General features: G+C 44.2%; 1 protein-coding gene across 4 annotated transcripts in view; it reads right to left on the bottom strand.

Annotated features, from left to right (window-relative positions):
* Positions 1-276: 276 nt before the first annotated feature.
* Positions 277-20,141, bottom strand: part of GATA3 (GATA binding protein 3) — a 60,564-nt gene continuing 40,699 nt past the window's right edge. For all 4 annotated transcript variants that reach the window (XM_084809087.1, XM_084809089.1, XM_084809088.1 and 1 more), the window contains exons 5-6: positions 9,198-9,323; positions 277-1,041 (exon numbers count right to left, since the gene is read on the bottom strand). In XM_084809087.1, coding sequence (XP_084665213.1) covers positions 757-1,041; positions 9,198-9,323 — 411 coding nt within the window. In that variant the 3' untranslated portion in view covers positions 277-756. The remainder of the gene's footprint in view (positions 1,042-9,197; positions 9,324-20,141) is intronic.

Genomic DNA, 20,141 nt, shown 5'->3' with positions numbered 1-20,141 from the left:
CCTACAACTTGGATTAATTAATTTATTTTTTAATGCATCAAAACAACTTGAGCCAGTAAGTGAGGAACAAGAAAGAAAGAGAGAAAGAGAGAGAGAGAGAGAGAGAGAGAGAGAGAGAAACACACAACTGGCAGTTTGTCCGTTTGCCGGTTTGACCTCGTTCTTCTCGGACTGTACCATGAAACATTCCTCTCAGTATTTCGGTTATGGTGCTTCAACCAACAACTCCAAGCTGTTTCTTTTTCTTCTTTTTTCTTTCTTTTTTTTTTCTTTTTTAACAGCTAACCAGGTATCAGAGTCTTCTTCAAAAACGTACAGTATTTCTTACAATATAAGTTATACAGTGTTCAGCATCGATCTGCTTTTCTTTGGGGGTGGAAGGAATGGTCTGTTGTTATTTTTCTTCACAGCACCAGAAACACAGTTCAAGAGCAAACTTGTGTCAGAATGGTTTATTCACAAATGGGATCTCAATTCGATGGCTGAGAACATGCCGACACTTGAGAAAGCAGCCAAGAGTCACCTTTCCACAATATTTTTTGTCTCTCTTTATGCTTTCAACCAGCTTTAAAATTTATATATATAAATTTTTATATATATATATTTTCTTGTCTTTATTTTTTTTCCATTTGTGTCCAAAGGCTTTGAATGGGCAAAAGCGCTTGCCTACAACGAGGCAAGTATATGAACGTACCTCTCATTTTGAGAACTTAAAAAGCATTTTAGCAGGGAAGTCTCTCTCTCTCCTACAAGCTCTTAGCCCATGGCAGTGACCATACTGGACGGATGGTGAGGTCCAAAAGACAGGCCGGACGGCGGGTGCATCGGAGTGGGTGTGGTGAGCATGTGACCCGAGTGGCTGAATGGTGAAATGTGGCTGATGGAGGACATGTGTCTCGAGAGGGCGGCAGGGTTGAAGGAACTGCTCTTGGGGAAGTCGTCCAAGCTGTCATGAACTTTTTTGCACTTTTTCGACTTGCTAGACATTTTTCGGTTTCGGGTCTGGATGCCTTCCTTCTTCATAGTCAGGGGTCTGTTAATCTAAACAAAAATCAATTAATTTTTTTGTGGGGTTGTCGCGTCTCCATCCCTGCTGTCCCAAAATTGCTCACAGAAAATGTGGTGAAAGCTCGGGGGGGGGGCTGTACCAGAATTGGGGCCAGCTTCAGATTTGAGGGGGCACTCTACAAAATGTCCTGCGTGGCCCCCTCCTACCTCACCCCCTCCAGCTGGGGGCTAACCTAGTGGCGGTGGCAGGCAGCTACAAGCCACCATTTTAAATTTCCCACAGTGCCCAACTCCTAGCATAGAATCACTTCAGGGAACTGTGGGAAATTAAAATGGTGTCCCATCCCACATCCACATTTGTTTGTTTTCAATTTAAGATGACTGCTGAACTGATTTTTTAAAATTTATTCCCCACTAACTCTGTAAAGTTCAATGCCACTTATGATAAAACAGTAACAACGTACAGGAAGAGATCATCCAAGCCAAAGCAGCAACAGATACAAATGGTAATATGCAGCCAAAAATTACTTAAAAGCTTGTTCAAGAATATAGTTTTGATGGCTTGCTTCAAGAAGGGCAGGAATGGGGCCTAGAGAGGCATACCTCTCTAAGGAGACACCATGGGGGCACCACAGCCAAAAAGTTCCTCTCACATGCACACAACCACTGCACCTCTGATGGCACGGATCACGGACAAGGGCCTCAGTTTGTGGAATGGGGATCAAAGGGAGGTTATTATTATCTTGTCATTGTACTTTTTGCTGTTTGTTGTTTTTACTGTATTTTGATATATTCCTAGCTACCTCAAGAACTGGTGATTAGTAGTTGGGATACAAATATTTCAGATAAATAAATGTGAGGGTATTTCTGCTTGTCTGGACTGAAATTCCTGTCATGTAAACAGTGGTGTCGTCAGGACAGGATTTTGGGGCAAAGGTCTGAAGGGCTCTGAAGTGCAGCAGGGCCAGATTACTATATTTTGGAGTAAGTGAAGTAATCCATGTTACCATCTAAATCAGGGGTGGGGAACTTTAGGTCTGGGGGCCAAATCCGTCCCTCCTGGAGTCCTAGTTTAGGCCTCTGGTGTTCCCCAGATGTCCATGCCACCTTCCCTTTCCTCCAGCAACTGACTTTTGTGCCATTTTAAAAGGTTCAAATGCCTCTCCTAAGGCTTAGTTAGTGGCCATAAGAGCTTTATACTAAAATTCGATGGCAATTTTGGTAATTTTGAACACTGCGATGCAGCCCCTGAGACCTCCTCTGAAACTGAATTCAGCCTTCAGGCTGAAAGGGGTACACACCTCTGATCTAAGAGTGCCCCTGCCCATAAAATCATTTAAGCCCAGAGTCTAAAATGACCTAACTCCACCACCACATCTAAATCTGAAGACATTGTTATTTTGCGAGGCCTTCCCTGAGCGACCAGCCATGGTTTATTAAGTTTAGAATCTGTTCTTTTAAAATGTTTTAATTGTTTTAATTATGGGATTTTATTCTTTTACCTTGTTCACCGCTCCGAAATCTTTGATGTGGAGCAGTATTTAAATATTGTAAATAAATAAATCTGAATACTGACAATAGCAACGGACCCAAAAGCTGGAATCTGCCCCAACAGCCCCAATGTCAGTCAAATTAACATTTAAAAATCTGAATAATCGTTCCCCTAACCTTACCACTTACTACGCCCCAATAAGCCACTCTCAGAGTCTGCTGCCATACCATCTCATCCTTTTCCTCCCATCATTAAGCTGGCTTTCTTCAGTGATATTGTCCAAAAACATATTTCCCCAAACATCTAGCAGTGACCTCTCTCAAATGGGGCAGGTTTCCTCAACAAAACAAGCTGAACCTTTGTATGCTCTCTAACCAAAGATCTTTTTGATATGGAAGTGGCTTCTCACACAGAAAATAAAAAAATATATATAATATGGGGTTGTGGTTTGCTAACACCTTCCTTACTCTACGTGGACTTGGCAGGAAGTCAACGGGATGTCATAGGCCAGTAGAGCCCTTCTTATTAATCACTAACTTTAGTCTTGAACCAGTGGGCTGCGTCCAGACCTATCTATCTAAAATTATTTCTAGACTGCCTTTAAGGGTGGCTCACTCTGGGTCACCTGAGTGTCACCCAGCAGCATTCTGTCTTTTTCTTTAGTGTTTGTTTTTATGAGAAGGAGAAAGGGAAGAGAGCAAGGAGGAAGCAGGAAAGAATGAAAGAGAAAAGAAATGTAGAAATGCCTTCTACCAGATCAGAGTCTTTGTCCATCAGTGCAATCCTGTGGACATCCTTAATCTGATTTAAATAGCAATTCCCTCTTCCTAAGGTATCGTGGGAACTGTGGTTCTACAAGAGTTAGATGAGCGGCGGAGGAAGGCTTTAACATAATTCTTAGCATGTCAAAAACTACAATACCCAAGGTTCTTCAGGGGACCATAATTGTATAAAACCAATGCATGTTTGTACATTGTTTTCTTTAAAGGTCTGACAATGGTTTATATTAACATATTAGAGCAGCCTTCTCCAACCTGGTGCCCCCCTCCAAATGAATTGGACTACAACACCCATCATATCCAGTTGGCTATGGATGATGGGAGTCATAGCCTAACATTTCTGGAGGGCAGCAGGTTGGAGAACAGTACTTTAGAGGAAGATAAGCAGTTTAAGCAAACTGGGTGTGATGAATAGACAGATCAAAGTTGCTTTCAATCGTGTGATAACTCTGTAGGTTGCATTTGCCCTGAATCATTGTGTGCTGTATCATTCTTTTGTTATATTTATGTCCTTTGGATTGTATAATACAAAGCACACCTTGTATTGGGCCTTCGTCATGGTCCTTGAGTAGGAGTATTTTATTTTTGAGTGGTATGGTATCTTATTATTTTAACTGTTTTTCATCCACCCAGAGAACATTTGCTACTGGTCAAATCAAATAAATAAATAGCACTATATTCAATTGGTAATGTGTTTGAAACCCAAAATGTCATTACTTTTGTCAATACTTTAGCTGCCTGATATTCTTTTTAATATTCAAAATAATCAAGATATCAAATCAGACAACATTTGTAGTACAGATATGCCCCAGGAGGAAAGCCTGTAAAAAAAATGGGGGTGGGGCAGAGGGGAGGCAGATAAGCCCCATTTCTCAGTTCCAGTTCCATCTCAAGAAAGTCACTGTTTGATTCATATCATTTTGGGGGTGGGGGGTTAGCTCTGTTTTTCTTTCACCCCAAAAGATTTGCTCAACCAAGAATGGAAGTAGCAAGAAGTGTAGAGCTGAGGAGACATAACCCAGCTTTAAGTCAGAAATGAGTACATTTGTTAGAAAAGCTACCTCCATCTAAACCCAGTTAACTTTGAAGGGGGTTTGTGTGGGCAGGCAGAACTCAACCTACTTATTTCTGAAGCATTACATAAAAGTGAGCGACCACTGGAAAAAGTACAAGGGATATCAAAGCAAAGCAAAAGAAATCTCTCTCTCTCTCTCTCTCTCTCTGCATCTTTCATTCATATTCTTCTAATGCCAAGCAAGGAATAAAGATGTCCTTAAACCCACTCTTTATTATTACTGCTACTACTATCCAAGAGGGCTTGTTTCAGCTCCTGTTTGGTAGGCTATTTCCTTAAGGCCTATACCATTCCTCAGCTGCCTTTACACTTAGATATGAGGCTGAAATCTACCAGGCATCATATATACCAAGAGCAAACTCATTATCCGAGTTCTGTTCTTTATGTAGCCAAAATTACACCATCCAGATGGAAGAGGGAAGTATCAACATAGTTAGGGGAACTATAGAGTGGAGAACAACCTAAAAAAAGCGGGGGGAAACCTACTAGGGGGAAACCTAAAACAGCCCATTGAAGACTGAGCATGCTCAGTGAGAATGGAATGCTGGCTTTTGAAGGGGGGATGGAAAACGTGGCGTGTGGACGGAATGGCGTAACCTGGAAAAGGGGAATGCTGGTTGTCTGGCACAATGAACAAAAGCATGTCACACTGCAACAGCTTGTCACCAGGCCCTCTTGTTTCACGTAATTTCCCCACCCTTCACTATGATTTGATCTGATATTCCAGAACAGCCATGTCGGACTCCTTCGCTCACTAAACTACATGAAATTCACTTCTCTGAAGGAATCATTTTGTAATTTGGGGCAGTTACAGGAGCTTTTTTCTCTCCTGCACCCAAGAGCCAGGGGCACGTACAAATGAGCGTGTGTGTGTGTGTGTGTTTGTAATGACCTGTGAGTGTTATTTTTTCAAAACTTTCTGAGATCATTACGGTTGCCAGGAATCAGCGAACTAAAATGGACAGGCATGGGCGAATTTAATTCAGGTGACCATCATATCTACTACTGTGGGCAAGAATCCCTTAGAAGAAATGGAGTAGCACTCATAGTCAACAAAAGGGTGGGAAAAGCAGTATTGGGGTACAATCTTAAAAATGATAGAATGATCTCAGTACGAATCCAAGGCAAACCATTCAACATCACAGTAATTCAAGTCTATGCCCCAACCACTGAGGCCGAAGAAGCTGAGGTTGATCGGTTCTATGAAGACCTACAACACCTTCTAGAACTAACACCAAAAAAAGATGTCCTCTTCATCATAGGGGATTGGAATGCTAAAGTAGGAAGTCAAGAAATCACCGGGATAACAGGCAGGCATGGCCTTGGTGTACAAAATGAAGCAGGACAAAAGCTAATAGAGTTTTGCCAAGAGAACATGCTGATCATAGCAAACACTCTTTTCCAACAGCACAAGAGGCGACTCTACACATGGACGTCACCAGATGGTCAATATCGAAATCAGATTGATTATGTCCTTTGCAGCCAAAGATGGAGAAGCTCCATACAGTCAGTAAAAACAAGACCTGGAGCTGACTGTGGCTCAGATCATGAGCTGCTTCTTGCAAAATTTCGGATTAAATTGAAGAACGTCGGGAAAACCACTAAACCGTTCAGATATGACCTAAATCATATCCCTGATGAATATACAGTGGAGGTGAGGAATAGATTTCAGGGATTAGACCTGATAGACAGAGTGCCTGAGGAACTATGGACAGAGGTCCGTAACATTGTTCAGGAGGCAGCAACGAAATCCATCCCAAAGAAAAAGAAACGCAAGAAAGCAAAGTGGCTGTCTGATGAGGCTTTACAAGTAGCTCACGAAAGAAGGGAAGTGAAAAGCAAGGGAGAAAGGGGAAGATATACCCAACTGAATGCAGAGTTCCAGAGAATAGCAAGGAGAGACAAGAAGGCCTTCTTAAATGAACAATGCAAAGAAATGGAGGAAAACAACAGAATGGGAAAGACTAGAGATCTCTTCAAGAAAATTGGAGATCTCAAGGGAACGTTTTGTGCAAAGACGGGCATGATAAAGGACAAAGAAGGCAGGGACCTCACAGAAGCAGATGAGATTAAGAAGAGGTGGCAAGAATACACAGAAGAACTATACAGGAAAGATCTGAATGTCCCTGATAGCCATGATAGTGCGGTCACTGAACTTGAGCCGGACATCCTAGAGAGTGAAGTCAAGTGGGCCTTAGGAAGCATTACTAACAACAAAGCTAGTGGAGATGACAGTATTCCAGCCGAGCTATTTAAAATCCTAAAAGATGATGCCGTTAAAGTGCTGCATTCAATATGCCAACAAATCTGGAACACTCAACAGTGGCCACAAGACTGGAAAAGGTCAGTTTACATTCCAATTCCAAAGAAGGGCAATGCCAAAGAGTGTTCAAACTACCGCACAATTGCGCTCATTTCACATGCCAGCAAGGTGATGCTCAAAATCCTACAAGCTAGGCTTCAGCAGTATGCGAACCGAGAACTACCGGAAGTACAAGCTGGGTTTCGAAGAGGCAGAGGAACTAGAGATCAAATCGCCAACATTCGCTGGATCATGGAGAAAGCAAGAGAATTCCAGAAAAACGTCTATTTCTGCTTCATTGACTACGCTAAAGCCTTTGATTGTGTGGATCACAACAAACTGTGGCAAATTCTTAAAGTGATGGGAGTACCAGACCACCTTACCTGTCTCCTGAGAAACCTGTACGAGGGTCAAGAAGCAACAGTAAGAACCAGACATGGAACAACCGAGTGGTTCAAAATTGGGAAAGGAGTACGACAAGGCTGCATATTGTCACCCTGCTTATTTAACTTATATGCAGAGTACATCATGAGAAATGCCGGGTTGGATGAATCAGAGGTCGGAATTAAGATTGCTGGGAGAATTATCAACAACCTCCGATATGCAGACGATACCACCCTAATGGCAGAAAGCGAAGAGGATCTCAAGAGCCTCTTGTTGAGGGTGAAAGAGGAGAGTGCAAAAGCTGGTTTGAAACTCAACATTAAAAAAACTAAGATCATGGCATCTGGCCCCATCACTTCCTGGCATATAGAAGGGGAAGAAATGGAAGCAGTGACAGATTTTACTTTCTTGGGCTCCAAGATCACCGCAGACGGTGACTGTAGCCCTGAAATTAAAAGACGCTTGCTCCTTGGGAGGAAAGCTATGGCCAACCTAGACAGCATAGTAAGAAGCAGAGACATCACCTTGCCGACAAAGGTCCGTCTAATCAAAGCTATGGTTTTCCCAGTAGTAATGTATGGCTGTGAGAGCTGGACTGTAAGGAAGGCTGAGCGCCGAAGAATTGATGCTTTCGAACTGTGGTGCTGGAGAAGACTCTTACGAGTTCCCTGGACTGCAAGGAGGTCAAATCAGTCCATCCTAAAGGAAATCAACCCTGAGTGCTCATTGGAAGGACAGATAATGAAGCTGAAGCTCCAATATTTTGGCCACCTAATGCGAAGAGAAAACTCCCTGGAAAAGACCCTGATGCTGGGAAAGACTGAAGGCAAAAGGAGAAGGGGACGGCAGAGGATGAGATGGCTAGATAGCATCACGGATGCAATGAATATGAACTTGAGCACGCTCTGGGAGAGAGCGCAGGACAGGAAGGCCTGGCGTGCTATGGTCCATGGGGTCACGAAGAGTCGGACACGACTGAACGACTGAACAACAACAACAAGGACTCCTGTGCTTTTGACAGCTGCCTAATGTGGAGAGATTTAACAAGGGCACACCTTTCTTGTTGTAGAGATAATGTGACGACGAGAAAAGGCTTTGCCTGCTAAATTTCAGTAGAAGTGGAAGCTCTTGATGCCTTCAAGAGCTCTGCAAAAAAAAAAAAAGAGGGCAACCCTGGTGTGGGTTGAGACAGAGCCTATAGAATGTATCCCTGCATATGCTTTCTTTCTGATAAAACAGTATTCATTTTGAGTAAGGTAATATTACTTAGTCAATAAACCAGTGTTGTATGGTGGTTACAGCAATGGATTAGGAAGGAACTAGGAAGACGCAGGTTCAAATCCTCACTCAGCTATAAAGTTTTCTGGATGATCTTGGGCCAGACACCACTTCATAGCCTACCCTAACTCACAGGGTCATTGTGAAGATAAAATGAGTGGAGAAGAGAATGTATATACCACCCTCAGTTACTTGGAGGAAGGGATAGATAAAAATGTAATAAAAATAATAACCCTGCCCCACTTTCTTGGCCACTGTGAGATAAAATGATAATATTACCCATACGGGCCTCTTTTATATAAATTTTAGATTGGGTCCTGTTACTGCAATTCAGTTTCCCTAAGAGTACAGGTGAGCAGGTCCTTGGCAAAAGATGGATCAACAGTCTAAGACTGTGGGTGAACATGGAGTGAGGCGAGCAAGCACAGTGCAGTTTGTCTAGTAAGCACACGACATCTCAAGCCGTTCCTGGATCAACTCAGAAGTGAATGGAAAACCTATCTTGTAGTTGCTAAGCAATGAGACGTACCTCGTTTCAGTTAAGGAGTATATAGTGCAAAGTTCAGTCCCGCTAAAAGACTCCTTTTGCTTCCTTTATAGATTGCAATGCTATGAAGCCTCCCATGCAATCCATTTATATCTTATTAGCACACCTTAATTTAGGATGCATTAGAGTTGACTGAACAGCCTCAGTGTGCATTGAAGTGCATTATATTCAACCACAGAAGGCCCTAAGCAGGAATTGACCAGATGGGCTCTGCAGCTAACCATGCTTTGCTATTGTATTTGTTCCTCTAATTCAGTAAAGATTTTTCTTTTAAAAAATCTGATATAGCTTAACCTCAGAGACATTCTTGAGAGAGTTACCGCCTCACTTACATTGTGGAGCTTGTAATACAGCCCGCAGGCATTGCACACAGGATCACCGTTGGCGTTCCTCCTCCACAAAGTGGTGGTGGTGGTCTGGCAGTTTGCGCATGATGTTCCTGCCCTCCTTGCAGCCGACTAGAGAGAAAAGAGAGAACCAAACTATGTCACAAAGACATAAAAAAGTGGAATCTTCCAAGACCATGCAGTAGTGGTGTGTAGCCAGAATAGCAAACTATGGGCAAACCAGACATTCATCACAATAAGTAGGACATCATACACCTTATTGAAACTACAGTATAAGTGTGGGCATCAACTCCTACTATTTATTATGGGTTGGAGCCAGATGTAGTCATATGTAGACTAGGCCCATTGAACTCAATGCGACTTAAGCTAGTCATGATTAACTCAAGTCTCATTGATTCCAGTGGGTCCAATCTAAGTATGAGTATGTATGTATTTAGCCCAACTGCATTATGCAGATTATATCCATTATGCATCTGGCAACACTGGATCAAAGTGGGATAGGGCTGAAAATAATGCGGATTGCATTATATCAGCACAAGACCCACGTCATTAATTCAATCAAAGCAGCAAAATAAATCATCTGTTATTCATAACTCATGTGAAATTAATTTTTATCCATTGGGAGTGTTTTGCGTTTCTTTACAATAGCAACTGACAACAACCAAAAATATGGAACAATTCTCCCCATTGGTTTTCCATTTATTACAGGAAAGAACTCTTAAATATGACCAGTCCAGAAAAATTACAAATGGGTGACAACCCTGCATACGTCAGGAATGAGGATCTTTGGAAGAGGCTTGCTAGATTGTCAGTGACTAGTACATTTTTCCAAAGGACAACATCGTAGCACTAGAATAGATCCATCTAATCCAATCACCCTGCTTTCAATTAGGAGTTTAATTTGAGCCAGGTTGGAGTTTCATTTGAGCTGGGTTTATCACAGAAATTGTTTGGAATGCCAAGGACTTCACAAATGTATGAAGTGACAAAGAAGATGATGGTGCCTTTAAACATGTGCAGAGTGTTTTTCTACCACTGATGAACCACCATAATAAGCCTTCCTGTGTCAGGAATAAGAGACAGAACTTCCACGTTAGAGGATGTAAGTTCTGGGCTGGCCTATATCCTTCCAACTCTTGATGCCTGCCCTACAACATCTCTGACAGAGGTCCCCCCTTGTCCCCACCTATAACACTGTCCTAAATCAAATAATGTTGTGTATCCATATCGTATGTTTTTGCTAAATTCTTAAAACACTTCCCATACACTCTTCAGTAACTTAAAAAACAACAATAACAACACTGTGCAAAAAGTTAGTATTGTTAAACCGATTTTACTGATGGGCAGCTGAAAAAGGTTTGCATAAAGCCAACTACTAAATTTCTGCTTGGTAAAAGATTTGAATGAGAAACTTTTGGCTAACAGCTCATGCGCTACCTTATAGCAAATTTCAAAAAGAAAATATTGACTCTGTTGCATCATATCCCACAAGGGAGATGGTATGTAAGTGACAAGGTTCTTCCTCTGTCCGCTATCCGCTGCCCAACTTCTCAGCTTGGTTTAAAAGCTTCTTTAATGCTCTGGCACACCAAGGAAACTCAGTGCTGTATTCATGTGCCTTTGTTCAGGTCCTACTTCCCAAATTTTGCTGGCGTTTAGAAGATGCCAGGAATGTATTCTGAACAAGCATGACCTGCAGTGTGGATGGCTCCTGTTCACAATACTCCATGCCATGTTCTGTCTTGCCCAGTTTTTCTCTCCTCACCCGTACAGTCAGCCGGACTTCTCTATCACTGAGCATGCTCAGCCTGTGCTGGGCTGTCTGGGGCTTCTTCTCCCACCCGTTAGGGATTTTTTACCCCCTAAAGATTGTTCGTACTCTTGCAATCTTGGGGTTCTGCCACTCCTGCCAATATCTCCTTCTCATGCATGGATGGTGCCATTCTGGCTACATAAAGATGGCACTCAGATAATCAAGATCATGTTGAGTATATATGATCAAGTTCAGTTGTAACATGCAACCAGGATGGAAATCTAGCTTTCACTGAAATGGTAAATCTGGGTCAGAGCTGTACCATTTCAGGCTGCAGGTGGGGGTGGGGGCCCTCACATGATGAAATGGTCTCTTTCCTCCCCACCCCCCACCTCTCTCTCTCTCTCTCTCTCTCTGTCTCTCTCTCTCTCACACACACACACACACACACACACACACATACACTCCTATGTCAGAAAAAAAGTCTAGGCTAAAAACCTTCCTGTCATCTAGTTTTCTAAGTACACAGTGGAAAAAATGTATAGATGTACATTCTGCTCATCTTTAACCTGCTCTATTCCTTCCCAGGCTGTCTCAGTGCAGACAAGGACTACTGCCCCTATAAAAAGAAGAGGACATAAGACTCCTGCTGGATCAGACCAAAGGTCCATCTAGTCCAGCACTCTGTTGCCACAGTGATCAACCAGCTGCCTGTGGGAAACCCACAAGCAGGACATGAGCGCAACAGCACCCTCCCGCCCATGTTCCCCAGCAACTGGGGCACATAGACATACTGCCTCTGATACTGGAGGTAGCATAGAGACATCAGGGATAGCAGTCATTGATAGCCTTCTCTTCCAGGAATTTGTCTTTCTCCCTTTTAAAGCCACCCAAGCTGTTGGCCATCGCTACATTGTGTGGTAATAAATTCCACAACACTGTGAAGAAGCCCTTCTTTCTGTCTGTCCTGAATCCATGCTGTGGGATACCAGATCACTGAATTGTCACGCTGAAACGTTTGCCATCTAGAAGAGCCTCTTCCTGCCCGCACTCCAAAAACGCAGGGATTGAAATGATAACGCCTATATTCATACTCCAAAAGATTTCTACATCTCAAACGGAATACCATGGGTACTTTTGCCAAACTATGAATCATAGAGACATCTTTGGCACAGACACAAAAGGTAAACCTTTCGCTTATGTGATCGACTGTGTGCGCACCAGTTGTTCCAATAAGAAGATAGGAAAAGTTCAGCAAATACTGCAAGAGGGGCTTTCTGTCTTACACCTCAGCCTTAAACCTGATGCAACGTCAACAGACCTAACTTCTGCATCATACGTTTAAGGCTGTAACGGCATCCACCAATGCAAGATCTCCCCTTTCTTCAGAGTTGTTGTAGAATCTGAGCACATTGCACTGATGTTGTCAAACTAATTGAAGCTCTCTATTGATCAGGTGTGCCCAATATGTGTCTCACCCACCAAGGCAAAAACACACGACGAGCAATATACAGGGGCCCATCAATAGCCCTTCTGGTTTTGCTGTATACCTGGAATGCCAAATTTAAAAAAAAATGGAGGGGTTGACAACATAATACATGATTGGTGGTCCTTGGAGGGTGGGAAATACCCATAGGAACAGTGGAAGCTGCCTTTTTCCAGATGACTATTTGTCTGTCCAGACCAGTGTACTCTGACTAGACTAGCTTTTCTGGGTCTCAGGTGACAGTCTTTCCATCACCTGTTACCTGATCCTTTTAACTGAAGATGCCAGGAATTAATCCCCCTCCCTCCCTAAATTCCCACACACACTCATCTTGGAGAGGGAGCACACGCAGTGCCGTCTTGGGGACTTTCTATCTTGATCTCTACAATCCAGCTATGGTACTCCTATGGATGAAGATTATATGGTCAATCCATCAGGGCCAGATTTACTACGATACCAAGTATACCTTTGTGCTGAATCATGGTTTAATGGCTGGGGACTGGTGTCTTGTGTTATTCCCCCATCACATCACAAGGGATCAGAGGGTGTGCTCCCAGCATTACCTCATGTGCACCTTACTGTGAAGAATATACGTCCCACTTCTTCAAAAGTTTATTTGGTGAAACTGTCCTACTTCTCTCCATTTGCTTTTCAAAACTCATGTCTCAAACAAACAGGTCAGATTTGGCCAAATGAGGAATTCCCCTTAAAATCCAGAAATGCAGAACTTCAAATCGGGAACTCTGTTCTGTCAAGTTCTTACATCTACTCTTGAATGCAGCTGAATACGATCTGGCCCAAGAATGTGCTTGTGGAGCAGGGCTGGCAACAAGACTTGAAGCACAGAATCATAGAATAGCAGGGTTGGAAGGGGCCTACAAGACCATCAAGTCCAACCCCCTGCTCAGTGCAGGAATCCAAGTCGGAGCATCCCTGACAGATGGCTGTCCAGCGGCCTCCAGCCTCAACTTGAAAGCCTCCAGTATGGGAGAGCCCACTACCTGCCTAGGTCATTGGTTCCATTGTTGTATTGCTCTGACAGTCAGGAAGTTTTTCCCGATGTCCAGCTGGACTCTGGCCTCCTGTAACTTGAGCCCATTATTCCGTGTCCTGCACTCTGGGATGATCGAGAAGAGAATCTGGCCTTCCTCTCTCTGACAACCTTTCAAGTACTTGAAGAGCGCTATCATATGTCCCCTCAGAGTAGGCATGGTTGGTCACCTGCTGAGGTCCCACACCCTAGCAGGGGCCCACTGAGAGGAACCGCCTGGACTTGCTTCTTCACCATTGCAACCTGCTTGCTCACCTGCCTCTCACTCTGGCCCAGACAAAGTTGCTGGTGGAACAGAGCAGTACATGCCCCTGCCTACTCATTCATGGGCTTTCTGCCTGTCATGCAAGCCATGATGAGGAAGAGGAGGAGGATCCATAGCATGCCCACTCCTCACTGAGGGAGGGGACCCATTGAGGGGGTCTTGCTCAAGCCCCTTCCAAAACCTGGACCCAGCAGTGCAGTGAAAACCTTTTTATCTCTAAACACGAAAGACAGCCTTATGTCACCTTAAAGACTAACAGATTTACGTGGCATAAGCTTTTTCTGCCATAATAAATCAATTTATCTTTTAGGTGCCCAAACACCCACTTTTGTGTTTGCCGCAGCTGCAACTTAACATGCTTTCATCTCTAGCGTCAAATAAATTTGCACAATTGCAGAGATTCAGTCGAAGCGTCCCCAGAAGTCCCAGCAATGAGAAGGAAGTTTGAAAATATAAGATTGCTTAATTTCAAGGCGGGAACCAACACTCCTTTGCCAACAGGCAACTGCTTGAAACTCACTAGAAAGCTCTTTAAAAAAAAAAGTTGACATGGACCAAGTGAGGATGTATTCTGTGCTCAAAAAAAAAAAAAAAAAAGGCCCACACACCAGAATTCTGTGATCCAGATTACACACCAAGGAAATCTATATTCTGCAACATGTATACATTATGCAGATTTGCACATCCACACTTACTAATTCGGCTTATGCCAAGGTGGGCGGGGGGAGGGCATAGAATTATGCATGCCAGTGAAGACATCCCTCCCCAACCACTGGCTTTTTTGATTTGACTAGGCAGTGCCCACACACTTCTAAAGCCTATCTTTGTAGCCTTAAGGTCTAGGAACATGGTTTTGGGGTGCTGAATTCTGCACTAAATTCCAAAGCACACACATGCAGAGCACAATCACAGAACCTTGGAACATGCTGAGGATGTTGGATAATGACAAAGGCAATGCCATACCCATGGAAATCTAGAAAAATCCCAGGGCACAGTGCAGTCCAAGGTATGTCTGAGCTTTAAACCTGTGTTTAACCCTCCTGTTGAAATCAATGGGGCTTAAAAATATGTAACTTTAACAGAATTGAAACCCTAATCTATGAAGACGTGAGATGTGTAGGTTTGAAGGTTGATTCAAATATCAGTTTTTGTCTGGCAAAGTCGATATCAGATGCCCTTTTCATTGAATTTTGCTATGTTTTGTGCCTTGGGGATGCTCCATCATTAATTCAAACCAGCCATCCCTATCTCGGTGCCCTCCAGATGTTCTGGACTACAGCTCCCAGCATTCCTGAACATTAGCCATGCTGGCTGGCACTGATCAGAGCTGAAATCCAAGATATTTGGAGAGTACCAAGTTAGGGAAGGCTGATTGATGCCCCATGGTGGTGCAACACATTTTGAATAATGCCTCAAACCCAAGAGATTCACAAAACTGTCTGGCACCAGGGGCGTCCATATGTCTGAGTTCATGGGGCTGCACCCCCGGATCTATTCCCCAGAGCCCCAAGCACCCATTGGGACCAATGGAAGGTGTTTTTCTTCTGCTTCATCCCCACACAGGGGGCTGCTGGGGATGGGAAAGGTTAATTCTCCCCTCCTCCTATGTTACAACACTTTCCCCACCCCACCACAAATTTCTCTCCCTCTTTCTCTCTCCATGGCAATTAAGCTTAGAGAGAGAAAAACTTTTCTCCCCATGGGTTTGGGATGATCTGGGACAGAATGCCAATAAATTGCATTTATTTTATTTGAGATAATCGGGATGAGAAATTATTCAGCTGGCTTTGGCTCCTATGATGTTTAAATCAATCCTAGGCATTACTTCTACATTTGCATAGACAGATATAAATTAGCATGTGCAGATTTTATGCAGATTTGCATCCTATGGGCCCAGCCCCTGAATCTTTTAAGTGCCTACAAGCGCCCCTGTCCAGCACATTCAAATCATTAAACCAAAATGAACTCATATATCAAAGATGCCTTAATATGGGAGCCCTGCAAGGAAGGAAGAAAGGAAGGAAGGAAGGAAGGAAGGAAGGAAGGAAGGAAGGAACAGATGATCACACAACTGAAAGCAGGACTTAATGCAAAGGTTACCACGGCTTAGCCCTAAAACATGTTTTTAAAGCTGCAGCTGTACCATGAGTCATAAAAAGAAAGATGGGAGTAGGGGATAAATGGCCAGTCGGTGGCATGGATACTGCAAGTGGTACAGCACTGGGACTTTGAGGCATTCCTCAACTGGAGCATGAAGGCCCACAGGCCTGGTTATGGCATATAGACAGAACTGCACACCAGCCTACTTTGGGTGTTACCAAGATTGGCAGATCCTTGATATTGAGAAGGAGAAAAGGGGTAGTGCCTCATAAGCCAGAGGGTAGAGCCTGGTGGGATCGGTTGGATCCTAATGGGGGTGAGAATGGCACCTCATGGGTCACGTGGCGGGGGAGCCTAGCTATTCCCGATGGCTTGGGGTGGAGCGTGCTTAATTTGGGGAGGGGCCAACAGGAGAAGCTCTCAAGCCAAGTGGAACAATAGCTTGTGCCATTGGCTTTGTCTCCTTGCCCTAGAGATCCCGAGAAGGCTAAAACCCTGAAGCATCAGGTCAACCCCAGAGCCCTTGTGTAACCCACTGGCATATTTTTATTTAAGAATTCTAAGTGGGAATATTCCTGCAAATGCTCAGTAAAGGAGCGAGATAGAGAGTGGCCAACACTTTAGGCAGTTACCAAAATGCAGTGTGAGAAAAGCTTGCTTTCCCCTCTCTGTAAGACCCTGAACCTTTGAGACAGGGCTGTTTACAAAGTTGTTCCTGTGTTGCTGGATCCTGGTCCAGTTTGAGAAGATTGCTGCAGAGCTGGAATGAAATGAGTAGACTGTTTTCTTTCTTCGGCCAGCAGAAAAATCAAGCATCAGAGAGGTTTTATTTATTATTTTGTTGTGGACTCAAGCTAAAAGACATAACTTTGGGAGGGCTGCGCTCTGTTTTATTGTTTTAGTGATAAGTAAATTATTATGCATGTAAAATTATTACATGTGCATTATTATTGTTTTTAAGTACAATATTAAAATACATGTTAACTGTCCCTGTACTAGAACTTTGCTGCAAGGCCCTTTAGAGACCCTGAAGAAAAAGTGTTAAACTTGCACCCTTAGGCGCACCAGTGCTGCTGGACACCTGGCTCTTAAGAACAGGGGGGAACAACCCCAAGGCATGGAGGCTGTGATGCACACAAAGGTCACTACTTGGCCTTCATGTTTTGGCACCCTTGTCAAAATGGTTACCCATCCCTAGAGTAGGGGGGCAAGGGTTCCAGCTCAAAGGATCTGACCTCCAGGGACACGTAGGCCCCAATACCTTTAATTTCAGATATTTAGCAGAGGCTGAAACCAACAGAGCACCTAACAGAATCACGTTATATTCAGGCCTTAACCTTTGTTGAAGGAAACGCCAGATTTGGCGGGGGGGGGGGGCTCAGGCACAGCCCTATCAAAGTGCCCCCTTAGCCTGGAAGAGGTGGGACATGCCAACTGAGAATTCACTTAGGACTGACCTCCTTGGATGCTTTGTGCAACATGGTAATGGTAGTAATGTTAGGATGTGGGTACCTCTGCTGGTTGTGAGGCCCTGAAAAATGCCCAAACTTTCCACCCTCTAGAGCCAGCCCTGATGCCAGTCCAAAGGACTGCATCTTCTTATAAACTACAGAAGGCACAAATCTATGCCAGAGCTAATAATACGGAAGTTCTTGCTGCAGTCATGTCCAAATATGGGAGCAACAGAGCCCCCAGAGCTTAGTGAAAAAATAGCCAGGCCTCAAGCCATTTACCAAAGAGGACAGGTCTCCTCCACTTTTAACAGTTATGTAGAAGGGGGGATTTCGGCAGCATATTGCATCAATCAATATGTTTGGCTGTTTATGCATGTTACGCTGACTGCAAATATTTTCTCTTTGAAGGTCAGCTACTTGCAAGTTGTTTTAGTACTTTGCATTTCTTTTAATACCCATCTTTGTGGGTCGTGTCATTTGTTTCAGTGCTCTGGGGGAGGACTTTTGGTCCATCTTCACATAATAAATTACTACTTTCAAGCAACAGCTTGAGGCCTGCCTCTTCCTTCACTCCTTTTGGATTTTTGGTGCTCCCTTCCACTCCCCGCCACCTGTATTGTCTCTTGCCTAGAGCTTCCTAAAGACCATCTTCAAACCAGAAGACCATGAGGAACTGTAGCTCAGTGGTAGTAGAGCTCATGCTCGGTGTTCAGAAGGTCCCAGGTTCACTTCCTGGTATCTCCAGTTAAAGGGATCACAGGTAGCAGATGATGGGGAATACCTCTCAGTGCTTTTGTTCAGTGCCAGCTCCAGGTTTTTGAGGGCCATTGGTCAAGACACCCTCAGTGGTCCCCTTCCGTCAGTGAGTCTACCTTCTCACTGCCATTGTCCCCAGCTTTGTATTGCTCCTCATCCTCTTTCTTATCATTGCTCCCACTTGCTTGCTTGGCAGTCAGAGAGCCAGAGAGCAAGCAGGCTGTGGCATCTACTGAGCAAGAAGCAGGTGAACAAGCAGGTTGCAGTGGTGGAGGGGGACTCACTCGAGGGGATTCTTCTCAGTGGGCCCCTGCTGGTGTGTGAACCCTCGACAAGTGCCTAACTATGCTTACCCTTGGCACCGGCCCTTCTTTAGACCTTGGGGAGCCACTACCAGTCAAAGTAGACGATATGGGCTTCGTCAACAAATAGTTTGATGTAGTACAAGGCAGCTTCTAATGTTCCTGTGATTTTATCTTCTGGGCATCTGACTTCTGAACTGATCTTCTAAGACACGGGAAAGCCAGCAAAAGACTCGACAGAGGGCTACAGTCAGACGAGGACTCAAATGTTTGGGAGAGGGGCTGAGCAAATGCTACCAAGCGTGAGGAGGGGCACTGTAAGCCTTTCAAGGGTATTTGCTTAAAGCCTAAATCTAAGTAGTCTAGTACGTTGACGGTTAATGATGATTAGCAACAGTGATAGAAAAATGGAACCTCTGTGTTCAGTGGCCATTTCAATGCTAGAGACACCACGTGTCCTACTTTACAGAGTACAGTCCTCTGTTTGAAAGTGTGCATTATTTGAAGAATTGTCCCATCCAAGTCTGGTTTAAAGATAAAGAACTGTAAGAAGGAGGCCATAGGGGAAGGGCTGTAGCTCAGTGGTAGAGCCCCAGTATTGTATGCAGAAGGTTCCGGGTTGAATCCCTGGCATCTCCAGGTAAGACTGGGAAGGACTCCTGCATGAAACCCTGGGAGGCACTGCCAGTCAGTGACTTGGTTCACACCATCATTTCCAGCCACGGCGGCTTAAATAAGCCATCATGGTTTGGTTCTGTAAGCCAAACCCCACTCATAGGTTGTCCTGTTGTCTGAACCCAGCGAGGGTGGGTCACTGGCGTAGTCAACAAACCACCCACAACCCTAAAACAGCCCATGGGTTCTGGGTCAACAATACTGGGTTAGGTGGACCAATAGTCTGACTTGGTATAAGGCAGCGTCCTATGATCCTGTGCAAGGCAGGGGCCTGGAAGTCACCCATCCACAGTGAGTACCTGGAGAGGAGACACACAGCTCACTGCCTTCCCCACTCTGCTGAGATGTATTGTATTTTTATTTAAATCAGAGTAACTATTTCTAAGTGTGCATCTGTGCATCGAAATTAGCATATGCAAATTTTATGCAAATCTGCCTCCGCTTGGGTGCGCTTTTTTGGCAAACCATTTTCTCTTTTGGGGGTGATGCTTTCAGTGGCCACACCCTGCTTGTAAGCTTCCTGGAGGCATATGGCTGGACACTGCTGGAAACAACACAATAGGCCAGACTTTCCCAATCAGGTGCCCTGCAGGTGCATTGGATTACAAATCCCATCATCTCCAAATGGGAGTTATAGTCCCACACATCTAGAGGGTACCAGGTTGGAGATGGCTGTACTAGACTACATCAACTAACAAAGCTCCTCTTACAGCCTGATGGCACGAGACAAGACTTGATCCAAGTAAGACTTGATCCCATGCAAAGCATCTTTAGTCAGATGGGATCAAGTCTTACTTGGTTAAGTCTTGCTCCGTATTTTTCTGATAGGAACTCCTTTCTCAACTGCAGTCTCCCCCAGTCTGGGTCCCTCCAGATCTTTTGGACTACAAGTCCCATCATCCCTGCCTAGTGGCCCTGCTGGCTGGGGCTGATAGGAGCTGTTGACCAAACACCGGGGGGGGCATGGTGAGGAAGGTTGCTGTAGTGGTGGCATTGGGGAAGGGGGGAAAAGAGTCATTGATCATGAACTATATCCGATCTACAGATTTCTCCTAGGAAGTTACCTTTATTTAAAAGGAGGAGAAAA

The sequence above is a fragment of the Heloderma suspectum genome, chromosome 7, assembly GCF_057233095.1.
Source record: "Heloderma suspectum isolate Gila_16-S chromosome 7, 16-S_ref, whole genome shotgun sequence".
Taxonomy (NCBI): domain Eukaryota; kingdom Metazoa; phylum Chordata; class Lepidosauria; order Squamata; family Helodermatidae; genus Heloderma; species Heloderma suspectum.
Note: the sequence above shows the minus strand (reverse complement) of the source record. Positions and strands in the feature narration are given on the sequence as shown.